At 49.3% G+C, this 17507-nt stretch overlaps 1 protein-coding gene across 15 annotated transcripts in view; it reads left to right on the top strand.

Annotated features, from left to right (window-relative positions):
• BLTP1 (bridge-like lipid transfer protein family member 1) overlaps window positions 1-17507 on the top strand; it is a 2102388-nt gene that overhangs the window by 535725 nt on the left and 1549156 nt on the right. For all 15 annotated transcript variants that reach the window (XM_078676841.1, XM_078676840.1, XM_078676839.1 and 12 more), the window contains one exon: window positions 13051-13171. In XM_078676841.1, coding sequence (XP_078532967.1) covers window positions 13051-13171 — 121 coding nt within the window. The remainder of the gene's footprint in view (window positions 1-13050; window positions 13172-17507) is intronic.

Genomic DNA, 17507 nt, shown 5'->3' with positions numbered 1-17507 from the left:
GAAGTGGAAAGGCCAGCTGTTTGCCACCGCCTACCCGGCATTTTCCCGGGGGGAAGCTATCTGGCTCAAAAACTCTGTCCCCTTCAAAATGATAGAGCAGCGGATTGATAAGGAGGGGAGATATGTGTTTATACGAGGAATTTTGGACGGATCCTTTATAGTACTAGGTTGTATATATGCACCTAACACAGAACAGTCAAAGTTTTTTGCTACTCTTAGCGATGTGCTATCAGGCTGGTCAGATCACAGCTGGATCATAGGAGGGGACTGCAACGCGGTTCTGGATCTCTCTCTTGACAGGTCCCCCCCCCCACCCCCCTACACGCAACGGACAGCAGGAAACAGGCGGAGGCACTAGCACACTGGGCGTCCAGCTGGGACATGTCGGCTGTATGGAGGATCAAGCATACACAACACAGAGTACACGTTTTACTCACCTACCCACAAGTTACACACTGCATCTTTTGTTCTAACACTCTTTTGGGGTCAATTGAATCTGCCACTCACATGGGGAAGACGCTGTCTGACCATAACCCGGTAGAACTTATAATACAGTGGGGAAGGATTCTGACGCCGATACCGACATGGCGCCTATCGCCGGGGTTGCTGGAGGATTCAGTTTTCAGTTCCGCACTGTCAGATGCCATCACAAAGTTTTTTACTGAAAATGCGAACACGGCTAGTTCCAGACAGATAGAGTGGGATGCTTTTAAAGCGACCATACGTGGGGTGGCGATGGGCACCAAGGTGGGCATCAAACACTCCGTAGTGGAAGGGATTAAGAAGGTAGAGGGCAGACTAGCGATGCTGGAAAGTGAGGCAGCGGGTACGAATGGCCATCTCACACAACTCCAAGAGGCCCATGTCCAACACGCAGAATTACTAGAGGAACTGAGGGTAATTGACTATAGAGAATATACGAGCAGGCAACACGCACAGGCCGATAGGTCGGGACCGTTACTGGCACGCTTGGTGCGCAACGCACCGGTGGGCACCCCTATAGTAGAGGTGAATGATAGGCATGGGACGACGGTTCGGACTCAATTAGATATAAACGCCACATTCCAAGACTATTACACTACGCTATATGGCCCACACACACCGATGTCGGACACGGACTTTGAATCCTTCATGACTGACCTACCTATCCCTCAGCTAACGGCAGCACAAAGAGATGACCTGGCGCGACCCAACGCGATTGCTGAAATCAAACAGGCGATTAGAGCACTGCCAAGGAACAAAACCCCCGGGACTGACGTCTTACCAGGCGTTTATAGACATACTTGCCCCGCAATTACACATCCTCTATCGGGAATCCATGGAGTCCAATACTTCACCATCTACGACATTACAGGCACTAATAGTCTCTCTTTTAAAACCTGGTAGGGACAGGCTACAAATGGAGAATTACAGACCGTTGTCACTACTGAACACGGACTACAAAATCCTTAGTAAGATATTAGCGGCAAGACTAGCTCAATATATACCAACGCTTATACACTCTGACCAGTGTGGTTTCGTGCCCGGACGGAGAACGCACTGAATTTAAGGAGATTAATCCAGATAATGCTGCATGAGGGGGCGAGGAATAGTGCAGAGGGGTGTATTTCTTTAGATCTCAAGCAAGCTTTTGATTCCCTGAGATGGGATTATGTGTTTACAGCCCTGAACAAGTATGGTATAACGCCCGAATATATAGCTTGGGTAAACTTATTGTATCTACATCCAACGACGCGTGTTCGCACTAACCATTGTGTCTCTGGACAGTTCCAGATAGTTAAGGGTACACGACAAGGCTGCCCTCTGTCGCCTATGCTGTTAATTTTAGCTCTGGAACCTCTACTACATAAGATCAGAACTTCCGCCATACAGAGAGGGATAATGAGAAACTCAGTGTCACACATAGTATCGGCCTACGCAGATGATCTAATACTATATTTAAAGGATATGTCGGATGGCCTTGACCCTCTACCGGAGATATTTCATGATTTCCGAGCCCTGTCAGGCCTTACGATCAATTAAACTAAATCGTACGGATACAGTTTCAATCCCACTTTGAGGGACACTCTAATACAGTTCCCCCCATATGGGTTTAAGATGGCTCCCATAACATTTAAATACTTGGGAATACAAATATATCGAGATGCCCAGGACCTCCTTGACGGTAACTTGGGGAAGGCACTTAATACCCTTAGGACGCAAGTGCAGTTCTGGAACACATTGCCGTTGTCTGTGGCAGGGAGAGTGGCGATTTCAAAGATGGTAGTACTGCCCCGATTGATCTATTTCTTCATGAATCTGCCGCTCTGTGAGAAGTTGGCCTGATAGGTGATGTTTCCAATTCTGGAACCACCTGTTATCAGACCAAACAATCCCTTATGGTGTCTGGTTGTAAGTCAACCTTATTAGACAAGCTATCCTAGGGGTAGCATGGACTAAGCAGCCTAAAGGCTTAACTTAAGAGGTCGTGTTAAGCGAGCTGTTTTACCACATACAATCCTGTAATATCAAATGAAAGGACACCACACAAGTATATATTATAAAAATATATGTATTTATTACTCAATAATCCCCAGTACTCTTTATGAATAAAGGGGCACAAGCGTTAAATCAAAAGCACAGTATAACATACAAAGTTGCACAAATATGGATGAGGGCGAGGGGCCACTCAGACCATATACTAAACAAGTGGTATAAGTGATACCAATCGAACAGTGGTTAGGCCTAGGGCCTAGGGAATCGCTGGGAGCAGTCGGGACAAGCAATGCTGAAGTCGGGAAAAGCCCGCGGGATTCGGGTGCAGTGCAGAAAGCGCACGCATGCACCAATGGTGCGTAAAAGTTACAAAGTTAGAGTTAAAGGACACTTCCGCTGAACCTAGAGGAACAAAACTTAAGACACAGACCCTAGAGGTGTGTACCAGTGTGGGAACACCGGCGTTGCAATGTTACCTCACCCACAGGAAGCGGGTGCACAGGGTCGAAGTTGAGTCGGGTTTCGTCACGCAGGCTCTTGGTGCTTGGAGCTGAAAGGGCTGCAGGCAGGGTGAAAGAGAAGTGTCCGGTGGAGTCCAAGGGTGGACTCAAGTCGAAAAGTACCTGAAAGCAGAGGGGACAGAGTCTGGGTCACTCAGCAGTGACCAGGGTGGAACCAGGACGGAACCAGGCAATGTCGGGCGCAATCAGGTGGTTGTCGGGGAGCTTCTCTCCGCTGTCACGTGGGTTCTGGGGCATCTACGAAGTCCAGGAGCAGGTCACGATCTGTCCCACGCAGGCTCTCGCCGTCGGCGCTGTCGGCTTCAAGATTGGAGCAAACAACACTTGGCAAAAGCAATCCACGCGGAACCGGGAGATTGCTTCTCACTCGAACCAGGAGGGTCAGAGTGGGGGCTCCTTTTCAGGGGAGCTGGTGCAAATCTGGAGCAACCAGAATCGCAAGTCGAATTTCAAGTTTCGTCGGCACAGGGGCCACAAGCCGGCTGGCAAGTGACCGGGCCAACGCGTTGAGCCAAAAGAAGCAGAAGGGCCCCACGCAGCACTCGTCGAGTGTGAAGGGCTGAACTTCGGTGCAAGAGTGGCTCAGGGTTGGGGCTTCTCAAACCCCGGTGTACAGCTTCGAGGGTCACTCGTGGGCTGTACGGTCAGCGTCTCGTGGTCTTTCCAAGATGGCGTGCCCCACGCTTCCGGCCGCCTCCACGGGTATCAGCTCTGCAGGGACTGTGGATCGGGCTGTTAGAAGGCAGGCAAGCTTGATCTCGTCGATCTCTGTCGCTCGAGTTCCGGCGGGAACTGCAACAAAGCAGACGTCGATGGCTGGATGGTGCCTGTTTGCACAGGGTGGTCACTCCTTGACCACAAGGGAGATTCTTCGGGCTTCTACGTCGAGTAGGATGTTGAAGGGTCCAGAGTTTCGTTTCTTATGTTTCATCAGGATAATCTGAAGTGCATTGGCACTGCTCCCACTCTTATTCGAATCTGGGGGGCTGGATTACCTGCTAGGTCCCCTCCTATGGGTGGGACCCAGGAAGGGGGTGGATACACCCCTTTCCTTTGATCCAGGCCGCCCTGGCACGAGGGCTGGAGTGCCCCTGAACCGGTTTGGCCGGATTATGCAAGGGGCAGCCTTGTGCTCCCCATGCAGTGTCTGGTTTCTTTCAAACCTCCCTGCTACAATCCACTATCTCCTGTCTGGGGGGGTGTAACACCTCCCTGCGACAGGAAACCCTTTGTCCAGGCCCCATTTGGCTGAGTTTCGGTCAGCTTCAGGGGGTCAGACTCGTGTCTGTGGCAGAGGCATCCATTTTGTGGATCCAAGGTCCTTTTAGAAATTAACCGCATTTAAGTAAAGTAACATGTCTTACCCCTCTAGAGGGGTGGAATGCTATCCCAGTCGCCAGAACTGGCGAGGGGATAGTATTCCAAATCGTATGACACCTTACACGACATGTTTTGATAAAGCCAAACCAAAGTTGCTATATAACCGCGAGGATTATAATGCACTTAAGAGTATATGGTATGGCATTATCCTGAAACAGCTTAGGGAGTTGTTCCCGACAGCTGCAGACAGGCTCAGCTCATGCTAGAGCTCCATCTCACATTAAACCACGCACTCTGCCTCCAGGATTGATGAGGCCTTCCATAGGAGTGGCTCACAGGTTTATATGTGTCCAGATATAGGTTTAGATATAGGTATACTATATCTAAGCAAGGGGTGATTACACCACCTTACCCCAGCTGAGTGATCAGCCAGTTGTGTCAATTTAAGAACCAGCCAGGGGTGGCAAAAGATATGCTGCAGCCCCTGGTAGGCCTTGGTGGCCCCTATGCCCTGGGCACCTATAGTGCATTATACAGGGGCTGACAAGGAGTCCATTTCCAACTGTGGTATGTGCCTATAGCACATGTATCATTAATTTAGTGAGAGAACAGCAGGCTGGGGGTCTGATCAGCAGGCCCACAGCCTCAGTAGTCGAAAACCAGTGAAGCAAAAAGCAAAAATTTGGGGTGACCATAGGATAGCAGACCCTACTCTCCTACACGCTCCTAATCCCAAAGCGCATTTTCACAGCACTGTACACACTATTGACGGAACTGATATGGGGAGCGGGTAGACGGCGTGTCAGTCTTGCCAAGTTGCAGCTGCCGACCGAGCAAGGTGGTATGGGGGTCCCGGATATGACTGCGTATAGGTACGCATGTCAACTTCAGTGACTAGCCTATTGGCTGGCGGGTCGTAACCTCCCCGAGCTAGATATGTCGGAGACCAATAGGGATAGCGGTATTATACACAGACTATTGTTACCGAAGGTTAAAGTCCCAAAATCGGCGCCACACTTACTTAGACTCGCAATTAGATGCTGGAAGACAGCCGTCAAATACACGAATGAGACGACCTCTTATGCACCCACCATTCCTTTCCTGGGACTCCCCCTTGGGACGGGTACACTATCAGTACGCAAACTCAGACCATGGCATGATGCAGGAGTTCTGCAACTAGGGGACTTATTTGTAGATGGAACCCTCATGACGCATGCAGACTTCGTGCGTACTCATCAGACCACCGGAACGTTATTTTTATTACACGCAAGGGTCACAAGATATGCATCTACGACTTGGCCTCCAGCCGGCACAGAACCGCACACAAACCCCCTACTTACAATGCTGTATTTAATGGGGACAGGCAGTCACTTAACAAAATGGCTAACGAGTATCATTAGAGCTGGCAGGGCAATATCACTCCAACCCAGCCGGGAACGCTGGGAGAGAGACATAGGCTGGGCACTTAGAGACAAGGAATGGGAGAGGGTCCTGAAGTTTCCAAAAAAGGTGTCACGGAATCCAAAATTTAAGTTTATCCAATTAATGATAGTACATAGAGCATATCTAACTCCCCATCGGCTACATGCCATGTTCCCCGACGCGGCAGATACTTGTCCCCGATGCAGGGCCGAAGATGCTGGCCTACTACACATGCTGTGGGAATGCCCCAAATTAGGTTATTACTGGGGAATGGTACACAAGACTCTGACGAAGGTCGCACCTGCAAGGCCTTACTCCTCTATGGTCTACAGCGTGCTAGGGCTGGGCCCCACTGAAAAGAGGAAAAGTGCCACAACGCGCTTTCTAGATAAGGCCCTTCTATTGGCTAAAAGGACTATCACGAAGAAGTGGAAATCGATCAAACCACCAGACCCTGAGGACTGGCACAGAGAGGTCATACGTTGGGGGAAGGCGGAGGGAGCAGAACTGCAGAGGGAGGAACGAAGGGGACTCCGCAAAACCCTTATTTTACTGGAATGGAATGACATACTTATAGGCTTTGAACTAAGTGCCGAAGCTGAACTGGGTTAGTTGTCTGTAGGTACGAATAGAGCCTTACTATGTTATGGGATGGCGCTGGGAGTACTTCATCCCCCTCCCTCCCTCCCTCCCTCCCCCTCCTCTCCCTCCCCCTCCCCCTTCCCCTCCTCCCCTTTCCCCCCATCCTCTTCCCCCCCCCCCCCCCCCCCCCGCCGTTCCTCCCCTTCCCACCCCACCCCCCGCTGCCCGGTTCCCTCCTTCCATTGGGCCCCCCCTAGTGGTTCTCCTTATCACCATTGCACCGGCACAAACATGCACCGGACGCACAGGAAGGGTGCAGACCCCAATAATATAAACACGGTTAAAATTGGCATAGGAGTAAAGCGGTGGGAGGTATTATGAGTAACAAAGACTTGGACTAAGCATACGAAGTACAATGAGTCACAGGTGATCAACTTGTAAAGTGCTAGGGAAGTTGAGGGAGGGGGGATCTTCAGTTACATGGAAGTTATGTAAAATAAAAACTGCACTGACATATATATTGTACAGAACTGTTGACATACAGCTTGCAATGTGATGAAGATACTACGTAACAATTACTGTAATTGCTGATGTCTTGTTGCAGTGTTAATAAAAATATTTAAAAAATAAATAAAAAATGAGCCAGAGAAAGACAGTAAATAAGTAACGAGCCATGTAGAAAACAAAAAAAGCTCTCGGTATTGCTGTGGTAGGGGCGGAGGAGTGCATTCCTTTCAAGTCTGATGTAGGGGCGGGGGAGCGGCAGCCTTGGAAGTCTGATGCCGAGGCACAAACAAATGGTGGTGTGTGATGTGGCTGGCGATGATGTGCACGCGCATAGCTCACATGAACCGTACTCGATCCGCAGTTAGGTAGACTTTTCTTTTCCGCTTACTATAATCTCGCCTATTTATCCCTGCGGGATAGAACAGGCGTGACCTAAAAAGGGGGTATGCGTCCTATCTTGGACCTCCAGGACGCCAATCGCTTCCTCCGGAAGGAGAAGTTCAAGATGCTTACTCTGGCTCAGGTCTTGGCTGCCCTCGACCCTGGAGACTGGATGGTAGCGTTGGACTTGCAGGACGCATATTTTCATATCCACGTCCTGCCAGCCCACCGGCGTTACCTGCGGTTCACCGTAGGTCAGGAGCATTTTCAGTTTACTGTGCCCCCTTCGGCCTTACCAGCGCCCCTCGGGTGTTCACGAAAGTGATGGCGGTGGTCGCAGCTCAGGGGTATCAGTCTTCCCCAACCTCGACGACTGGTTGTTGAAGGCGGGCTCGCCCCAAGCATTCGTCACCCACCTTCAGAGTACGGCCGACCTCCTGCATTTCCTGGGGTTCTCCATCAAAGTGCCGAAGTCGCACCTGAGTCCCTCTCAGAAACTCCCCTTCATCTGAGCGGTTCTGGATTCGACACAGTTTCGGGTCTGTCCTCCCGAGCAGCGAGTCCGGGATATTCAGGCTATGATTCTGATCTTTCAGCCTCTATCCCGGGTTTCAGTCAGGATGACCCTCCGGCTCCTGGGCCTGATGGCCTCCTGCATTCTGTTAGTGCAACATGCCAGGTGGCATATGGTGCTCTGCAGTGGGACCTGATCTCCAGTGGGCGCAGCATCAGGGCAACCTGTCCGATCATGTCCAGATCTCGGAGGGCACTGCACGACATTTGCAGTGGTGACTCACTGATCGCGATTGGGTCAATGGCAGATCCCTCTCCCTTCCCCAACCAGAGCACACAGTGGTGACGGATGCGTCCCTCCTGGGATGGGGAGACCACTTGGGGGAGGCGGAGATCAGAGGCCTCTGGTCTCCGACGGAGCCCCGGCTCCATATCAACCTGTTGAAGCTTTGGGCGATCTGAGTTGCACTGAAGGCATTCCTTCCTTCTGTCCGGGGGAAGTGTAGTGCAGGTGTTCACGGACAACACGACCGCCATGTGGTACTGCAACAAACAGGGCGGGGTGGGGTCGTGGACCCTTTGCCAGGAGGCTTTGCGCCTCTGGCAATGGCTGGAACGCCAGGGCGTGACCCTGGTGGCTCAACACTTGGCCGGTTCTCTGAACGCCAGGGCGGACGAGCTCAGCCGTCGGTGCATGATGGATCACGAATGGCGTCTGAACTCAGACGTAGCGCAAGGTCTTTTTCAGCAGTGGGGAGATCCTTGGTTAGATCTATTAGCCACCAAAGAGAATGCGCAATGTCATCAGTTCTGCACGTTGGAATTTCCAAGGCTGCACTCGCTCGGCTAAGCTTTTCGTCGCGAGTGGAGTTGCGGTCTGTTGTACGCCTTTCTGCCCATACCACTTCTGCCCAGAGTGCTGAAGAAGATCGGGTGCGACCGGGCCCAAGTTATTCTTGTGCCTCCAGACTGAGCTCGAAGAATATGGTATCCCGAGCTACTCAGTATGTGCATCGATTGATTCCCCGATCTGACTGCCTCTTCGGGAGGATCTTCTGTCGCAGCAGCAGGGAACGGTCCTTCACCTGAACCTGTCCAGCCTCCACCTCCATGCGTGGAGATTGAGCGGCGACAGTTGACAGCTTTCGACCTTCCTCACGAAGTTTGTAATGTCATTCTGGCAGCCAGGGGTCCCTCCACTAAAACGACATACGCCTGCAGGTGGAACAAATTTGTGCCATGGTGCACAGCAAAGGCTGTGGATCCCCTTTCTGCCCCTCTTTCTGAGGTTCTTCTGTTTCTTCTATCTTTGGCCCAGCAAGGCTATCTTTCTGCCATCTCTGCCTTTCTGAGGCTTCCTGATCAACCTTCTCTTTTTAAGTCCAGGGTTGTTAACCGTTTCCTCAAAGGCATTACACACGTTTCCTTCAGTGCCTTTCATAATGCTTCATTGGGGCTTGAATCTTGTCTTGACTTACCTGATGTGCGCTCCCTTTGAGCCGCTTCATAACTGTCCCTTACGTCTTCTCACCTTAAAGACAGCTTTCCTGGTAGCCATCACCTCTGCGAGAAGAGCGAGTGAGCTCCAGGCTCTTTCTTCTAAACCTCCTTTCCTTTCTGTTCATCTGGACAAGGTGGTTTTAAGTACCCAAAGGTCATCACACCCTTCCACATCGGGCAGACCATCACTTTGCCCACCTTCTTTACGCCTCCACATCCTTCCAGGAGAGAAGAAAGGCTCCACCGTCTGGACCCAAAACGTGCGCTTGCTTTCTATCTGCAGCGTACACAACCGTACCGGGTGGATGATCAACTCTTTGTTGGCTACGTGGGCGCCATAAAAAGGTCAAGCTGTGCACAAATGGACCATTTCCCGGTGGGTTGTTCTGTGCATCAAAGCATGTTATTCCTTGGCCAAGAAGGAGCCTCCTGTGGGGCTGTGTGCCCATTCGACCAGGGCAACTGCAGCCACTACTGCCTTGGGATGCTGCATTCCCTTGCAGGACATTTGTCAGGCAGCTACGTGGGCCTCGCTGCACACGTTTACAAAGCACTACTGCCTTGACAGTCAGATCCGGAGAGACGGCTTCTTTGGCCGTTCTGTGCTCCGTGACTTTCTGGTGTAATCCTGTTCGCAGACCCACCTACGGGGTTGGTATTTCTGGGGTATCTATTCTGAGGTAAGGAATCTATCACAAACATGTCTCTTTCAGATGCACAAGTTACTACTTGTGTAACGATATATCTGTTAGAGACATTAGTTAGTGATAGATTCCTTACCGCCCCACCTATCCTCCCTGTTCTTTGGACTGATTACTGGGGTTAAGGTCATCCTTTTCAGGGCCCTAGTTTTATGCACCAATGGTCAGTATCTTGCATGGCTCTGCGTTCCTGGCGCGGACAGTTGTGTACAGAACTGACCTCAGCGCGGGTGGTGCCTAAGTACTCTCCGTGATGTCATCTCTGCGCTGACCACGCCAGTGACGTACGCGTAGCCGCAGGACGCCACCTACTGACGCGCAGGGGTACTGCCAAGCAAAACTTTCCAGATCCAGTGTGACGCCTGGGGATATTCTAAGGTAAGGAATCTATCACTAACTAATGTCTCTCACAGATATATCGTTACACAAGTAGTAACTTGTGCAGCTGGCCTTAAAGCCCTTAGGCAGGGTGCACTATACCACAGGCGAGGGCATAGCAGCATGAGCAATGTGCCCCAACAGTGTCTTAGTCCATTCTTGAACACTGTATACTGGAAGTGCAGTGAAGCCATTTTGAGTACATGAACTGGAAGTTTATCAACACTAACTCAACTGCTCTGTGATGGATTTACTGAAGACTGAGAAGGTTGGTATCAAACATCTCGGCATAATAAACCCACACTGTTGCCAGTGATGGATTTATTAAAAAATGCACTGAGATGGCATCTTAGAGATGCCTCATGAAAAACAAACAACTTCTAGTGTATTGGCTGGACGGTCCCTGCCAGCCACCACCAGAAAGGCTCTGAGAACCTTTGTGCTCTCAGAGGTCAAAAACAAAGCCTGCTCTGGGTGGATGTGCTTCACACCTCCCCCGTGTATGAACAGCAGCACTTGGTGGTGAGCCTCAAAGGCTTCCACCTTGTGTTATGCTGATTTGGGCGCCTCCGAGTAGTGGAGATGCCCACCCCCACCCCCACCCCCCTTTCTCCGTCCCACTTTCTGACAGCAGGACAGGTGGGAAAATTAGTAAGCTGAGTAGGAGTGTCCGCCTTGGCCTGGCACACCCCTAGGATGGCCAGGAGCTGAGATGATCCCCGCTGCTCAAAATTCTCCATCTTCGTTTGGAGACTTAGGCCCAATAGGAATGAGGATGGGCCCCTCCCCAAAGTAAGGGGGCACTCAAAGGGTGTAGTCACCCTAGGGGACAGTAGCCATTGGCTACTGCCCCCCGACCTCAGTAACGCCCTTTAATTTAGTATTTAAGGGCTCCCCTGAGCCTTGTTCCTCAGATTGAACGACCTAAGTAGACAAAGGACAGAAGATCTGTGCCGCAGTGAAGGAGGAACACGATAACTGACTTGGCCCCAGCCCTACCAGCCTGTCTCCTGCTTCAAAGACCCTGCTTGCAGAAACCAGTGTGTCCGGCAGCCAGCAACCTCCATGAATCCCAGACCTGAGCTTCCTTCGACAAAGACTTTTCTCCTGTGAACACCGGATTTGTTCAGGAAGAACAAACCCAAGGACACCAGATCCAGGCAGATCCACGACACTTGCACCACTCTGCACCCATCGCCCACAGCCCAATCCAGTGACATCTCCCTGCCAATCCTGTCCTGGTATGCAGCATTGGATGACCTCTCCTGAACTTTCCCACAATGCCTGCTGTCTCATCTTGAAGGGTACCCCGACTGGATCTGTTGAGAGAAACCTGATGCTTAAGACACCCCTGCACCCACAGCCACAAGGCTCAGGAGTGTCCACCCGACAGTGTCTCGCATCCCCCACTATCCAACTCACCTCTCCAGTCGTTAGATTCCTTCAGCAGCCTTCTGGACCGAGCCTGCATACTTTGCCTCTGGCCGAGGATCTCCATTGAGTCCTATAGCGCACCCTATGCCCCCTTTGCAACCCGCACCTGGCTGTCCCTGTGCTCCTGGTGGTGCAGTCTTTGTGCTACTTGGTGGCCCTTACAGAGCTGACTGCAACCCCCAGGCCCATGTGTCCTTGAACTCCAGGTACTTACCTGATACCGGTGCCTCTTTGAGGTGACCCCAACTCCTATAGACTAACATTGGGCCTAGTGACCTCTGCATTTGGCTGCGCCAGTGCTGCTGGTGGTGCAGTACCAACCTTGGTCCGACCCTTCCCCAGCCTTGGTCAAACCTTGCGAAGACTGAACTTGTAAGTCGAGTGCTTACCTGAAAATTACTTACCTCCCTTTCCTACCATAGGATTGCATTGGTCTTTCTCTGTATTGCATTAAGTGTTAAGAGAATATTACAAAGTATCTCTTTTGGCATTGATGAGTATTCCATGCACCTATAAAATATTGTGACTGTTTATACAAGCATTTGCCAACTGCATATTGAAAGTATTACATTTCTGAAATAAATACTTACCTGTAACTGAGTTCCACTTGGTTGCTAAAATACAAGTAACTAAAGTAATATTTTTGTAAATATTGGCCTGGAGTTAGTCATTTAGTGTATGTACCTGCCTTGAAAGAGTGCATACAACACATGCATTCACACTACCCTTTGATCAGCCTAACTGCTCAGCCCAGCTACCACTAAATTGAGAGTAAGGTATTATCTACTTTACATATTGGACTCTGTGCAATATATATCTCTTTTTTGATATAGTATATACTATATACAGAGCCAGCTTCCTACAAACTGTAAATTCTGCAAACCGCCCTCAATTAAAGGGGGCTTTAGGGTGTAATTTAGCATCCTTGAATAGCTCCTCCGCAGGTGGTTGAACTCCAAATGTCAAGTAAATGGTTGTGATCTATTTTTAAAGAATGTGGCGAATTCTTATCTGAAAATGCAGAAGCTTTCGTTGTTCGGTTCAACACTGTTGGATTATCCATTTTCTTAACTATTTTAAACAGTTCTCTAGATGAGCTATTGTTCTCCTTCAATCATTGCCTCTTGGCTTGTTTGTTTGTAGGCTTTGAGCGTGTTTTTGTCTAGGGTATTATATTCAGTTTATCTTGTTTTTCTCTAAATATGGGTTCTTGCATCTTTGTTCCTAATGCCAATTTATGATTTCTAGTCTGATTTGTGATTTATGTCGGTATATTTGGAATATTTAAATACTTGTTTGTCTGCTTTCTTTAACAGGTACATTGAAGCTATGATTCATTTTACAAGCACGCGCCACCCAGCTGCAATTGTAGATGACTTGCACACCAAGGTCCTCAGTGAAGCTGTGCAGATTAGCAAATCCACATTTTCAGAAAATGTAAGATTTTATTATAATCTAATAAGTTTTAAATTGCATGACGATTTCTGTATTGCTTCTGATATCATCTACCCTTTCACTTTTTAAGTCGTATTGGTTAATATGTTGTAATCTTAAAAAGAACCCAAGTCGCGTATGGAGCCTTGAAATTTCTTCATTGTCCAGCTCTTCCACTGCCTGTGGACCAAACAGCATGTTCTAGTTGTGCACTAAGTTGTTGATACCTAGTGTGTTGTTTGAGTCCAGTTAAGATTTAACAAACATTACAACTCCCTCAAATGACAGGAAAAGGAGAACTATATACCTAGTTTATAATGGAAGATTACTTCTGCACATTCTCTGTATGAACCTCTTCCCAGACACCAGACAGGATCCATATTTTTGGCTCACCAGAAGAGTTGAGTACCTCCAAGGGTAGTGACCTTGAAGGCCAATGTTGATCATTTTGAGGGCCAGCGATGCCAGTTGTTTTTTCTCGCACCTCTACAGACTTGCAATCCTGGGCCGCCAAGTTATCTCTGACCATTTCCAACAAATGTAATCTTTTTCCCTCTGCTTTTTGAGAAGTTATACTTTACCAAATCTCTGGGCTGCAAGCCGTGTAGGTCCTTTTGCAGCCAGTCTGATTGGCCTAACTTGTAGACAGAGATTGGTGCTTCAGAAAGTTTCCAGTGGATCGATGTCATTTGATCTCTGTGCACGGTTACCCAGGAGGGAAGTGGGAGAGACTGGCCTGTAGTAAATGCTCCTGAATCCCAGGCATAAATCACAAGAGCAGCAAGGCCTGTAAGCTGATATTAGGTGTTATTGAATTTGCTTTGATGTGCTGTGAACTATTTCATAGAGAAATTTGCCTACTAGTGGTTTCCTTCAAAAGGCTTCCACCAATTACATGTGGCCTCTGTCATCATGCACCTGATGGAAATCTGTGAAAGGAAGGTGAACGTCTCATTGGCCTCCTTGTAGTAAATGCCTCAGTCCCCTTGCACATTAGAGGCACTCCCAGACCAGGGAGCTTTGCTCTTCCCCTCATAAACCTAATCATTCCTCTTAGCCCCTGTTCAGGAGTTACAGCCTATTTATCCCACATGTAAGATGTCAACCTGCAGGACACTCTACTGCACAGAAAGTTATTCTGTCTTTGTATGCCCTTAGGAGCCATCATGTTTGTTTCAGCTCTTGTGGTGCTGATTCGTTTCCTTTGACCTTAATTCCTGCATCTTTCTCAAACGTCTTTAAAAGCTACTTTATAATTCCTAGATTATTCTAGCTCACAGCTGCATTGGTCTTTATCAATACGCATATCAACTTAATTGAAGTTGGTTCTGTTACTGAATCAATGTAGTATTCTGTTCAAACAAATATAGATGAGGATATCTCTGTGAGAAACTGATTTTCAATTGGCTAGTGCACTTGACACCTCTTATGAGTGAGAGTTCCTGCTGGTGAGAGCTCTCTTCCGTAGACCAAAACATTTTCCATGATTTTAAACAATAAAAAATAGGAGGAAACTATTGATACCCATTGCATAATTTTCATCTATGGACATCATCTAAGGGTCACAGATGTGACCCCTGGCTCGCCCCTTGCGACCCCTGGCACTGCCTTTACGACCCTGGCCCCAAATGTGGCAAAATCAGTGCCAAGACTACAGTAGCGGCTCCACCTGGCTTTTTATGGGATTTTGTTTTTTTACATTAACAGTGAATAATTGTATAATATTTACTATGAGTGTAATAAAAAATGGACCACCAGGAACTGGAATAGGAGCTTCGCTGGCAGCTGAGATAAGTAACACATGTATTTAAAGGTGTGTTGTGAGTGAGGGAGTGTTTTTTGTAAGCATTTGTTTGTGTGTGAGCATGTTGGTGGACTGAAAGTGTAAGTCAGCGACCATTGTCGAGTGAGAAAAATGAGCTTGAGTGTAAGTAAGTGAGCCAGAGTGAGTGAGAGAGAGAGCTGGAAAGACGCCGAGATCAACGCCGTACTCAAAAAACCCAAGGCAGACCCAAGAGACCTCAAGAACTTCTGACCCACCCATCTCTCTGCTCCCCTTCCCAGCCAAGGTCATTGAGAAAATCGTTAACAGACAGCTAACCCGATACCTCGTAGAGAACAGAATCCTGGACCCTTCTCCGTTAGGGTTCTGCAGCAACCACAGCAACTAGACCGCCCTCATCGCCGCCACCGACGACGACGGGACCCTGCTAGACAACGGGGAGACTGCAGCCCTCATCCTCCTAGACCTCTCCGCCGCCTTCGACACCATCTGTCAAAGCACACTACGCGCACGCCTCCCCGCCGCAGGGGTCTGAGACAAGGCTCTGGAATGGACCACCTCTTTCCTCTCCGGCAGAACCCAGAGCGTCTGCCTCCCCCTGTTCCGAAGCCTCCGAAATCATCTGCGGCGTACCCCAAAGATCCTCCCTCAGCCTGATATTGTTCAACATGTACATGGCCCGCTCGCACACGTCGCCCGACAGCACGACCTCAACATAATCTCCTACGCCGACGACACTCAACTGATCCTCTCCCTCACCAAGGACCCCATCACTGCCAAAGCCAACCTCCATGAAGGAATGAAGGCCGATGAAGATCAGCCGTCTGAAGCTAAACTCTGACAAGACGGAGGTCCTCATCCTCTGCTCCAACCCGTCGGTCAGGGACGACTCCTGGTGGCCAACGGCACTGGAGGCAGCTCCAACACCCACCGACCACGCACGCAACCTGGGAATCATCCTCGACTCAACGCTCTCAATCACCAAGCAAGTCAACGCCGTCTCCTCCTCCTGCTTCAACACCCTCTGCATGCTCCGCAAGATCTACAGATGGATCCCGACAGATACAAGAAAGACAGTCACCCAGGCCCTCGTCAGCAGCAGACTCGACTACGGAAACGCCCTCTACGCGGGAGCCCCGACCAAGCTCATCAATCGACAACGCGTCCAAAACACCCCGGCACGACTGATCCTCGAGGTACCACGACACGGCCCCATCACCCCCCCACCTGAGAAACCTGCCCTGGCTCCCCGTCAACAAGAGAATATCCTTCAAGCTCCTCATCCACGCACACAACTCACTCCACAAGACCAGCCCATCCTACCTCAACACATGGTTCTCCTTCTACACCCCCAACCGCCAGCTACGCTCCGCCGACCTCTCACTTGCCACCGTCCCGCACATCCGAAGAACAACCACCGGCGGGAGATCCTTCTCCCACCTCGCTGCTAAGACATGGAACACCCTCCCACTGAGCCTACGACAGACCTGCTGACCTTCAGGAGGATACTAAAGACCTGGCTGTTCGATCAGTAGCGGCCTCCACCCCCCTCCCCCACGCCTATAGACCCTGGTGGGAATGTAGTGCGCTTAACAAATGACTGATTGATTGATTGATTGAGAATGAGAGAGTAAGAGTGAGTGCAAGTCAGTGTAAGTATGAGTGAATCAGGGTAGAATGAGTGTGTGTTTGTGAATGGGTGAAAATAAATGAGTGAGTCAAAGCAAGATTGAGTGTAATGAGTGAGGATGACTGAGTGAGAGTTAATAGCTGAGAATGAGTGTTAATGACTGAATGTAAAGTGAGAGATAATGTGGTGTTACGATTGTGAATCTGACTTAGGCTCTGGTATACCAAAGGTAATTCTTAGATTATAGAGGAACCCTTGTAAAAATACTGGCGCTTACATACTTCAGCCTATTCTTAACGTGACTGGGCCCTGTGTCAAAATACTGGCACTAGCATTTTAGAGGTAACACTTGACATATAGGATAACTCTTGCTTGACACTGGCATACTGAGGTAACTCTTGGTATGGGGCACCCAGAGAAAAATGTTACAGCTGGCATACGGATGATAATACTGTCATAGGGAACACTCATGGGACAATTCTGGCACCAGCACATTGTAGGTGATTCTTGGCATGTAGGAGGGTAAAAGCATGACAAAATGCTGGCCCTAACTTGCTAGAAATGCACCTTGGAATGAAGTTTGCCAATGATGTATGGCTGCATTAATTAAAGAAATTTGGGGCTGACATATTGTATGTAATTGGTGTCATAATATATATTTATGTACTTGGTATAGCGCATTTCTCACTCCTGAAGGAGCAACTCAGCTCTTGCACTGTAGGCCAAAGCAGAGTGAAATTCAGAACAGCCATATTTTTAGCAACTTGTTGAAGTTCTGGAAGTCAGGGAAGGTTCAGATATGGCGGCGTAGCTTATTCCAATGATATGGGGCTAGGTACGAAAAAGACTTGCCACCACATCGGGCCAATCTGGATGATAAGGGGGTGTTACCCCGAAACTGGCCCCAGGATGCTTGTTTCCGGTCA

The sequence above is a fragment of the Lissotriton helveticus genome, chromosome 2_1 (assembly GCF_964261635.1).
Source record: "Lissotriton helveticus chromosome 2_1, aLisHel1.1, whole genome shotgun sequence".
Taxonomy (NCBI): domain Eukaryota; kingdom Metazoa; phylum Chordata; class Amphibia; order Caudata; family Salamandridae; genus Lissotriton; species Lissotriton helveticus.
This window is presented reverse-complemented; position numbering and strand designations above follow the sequence as displayed.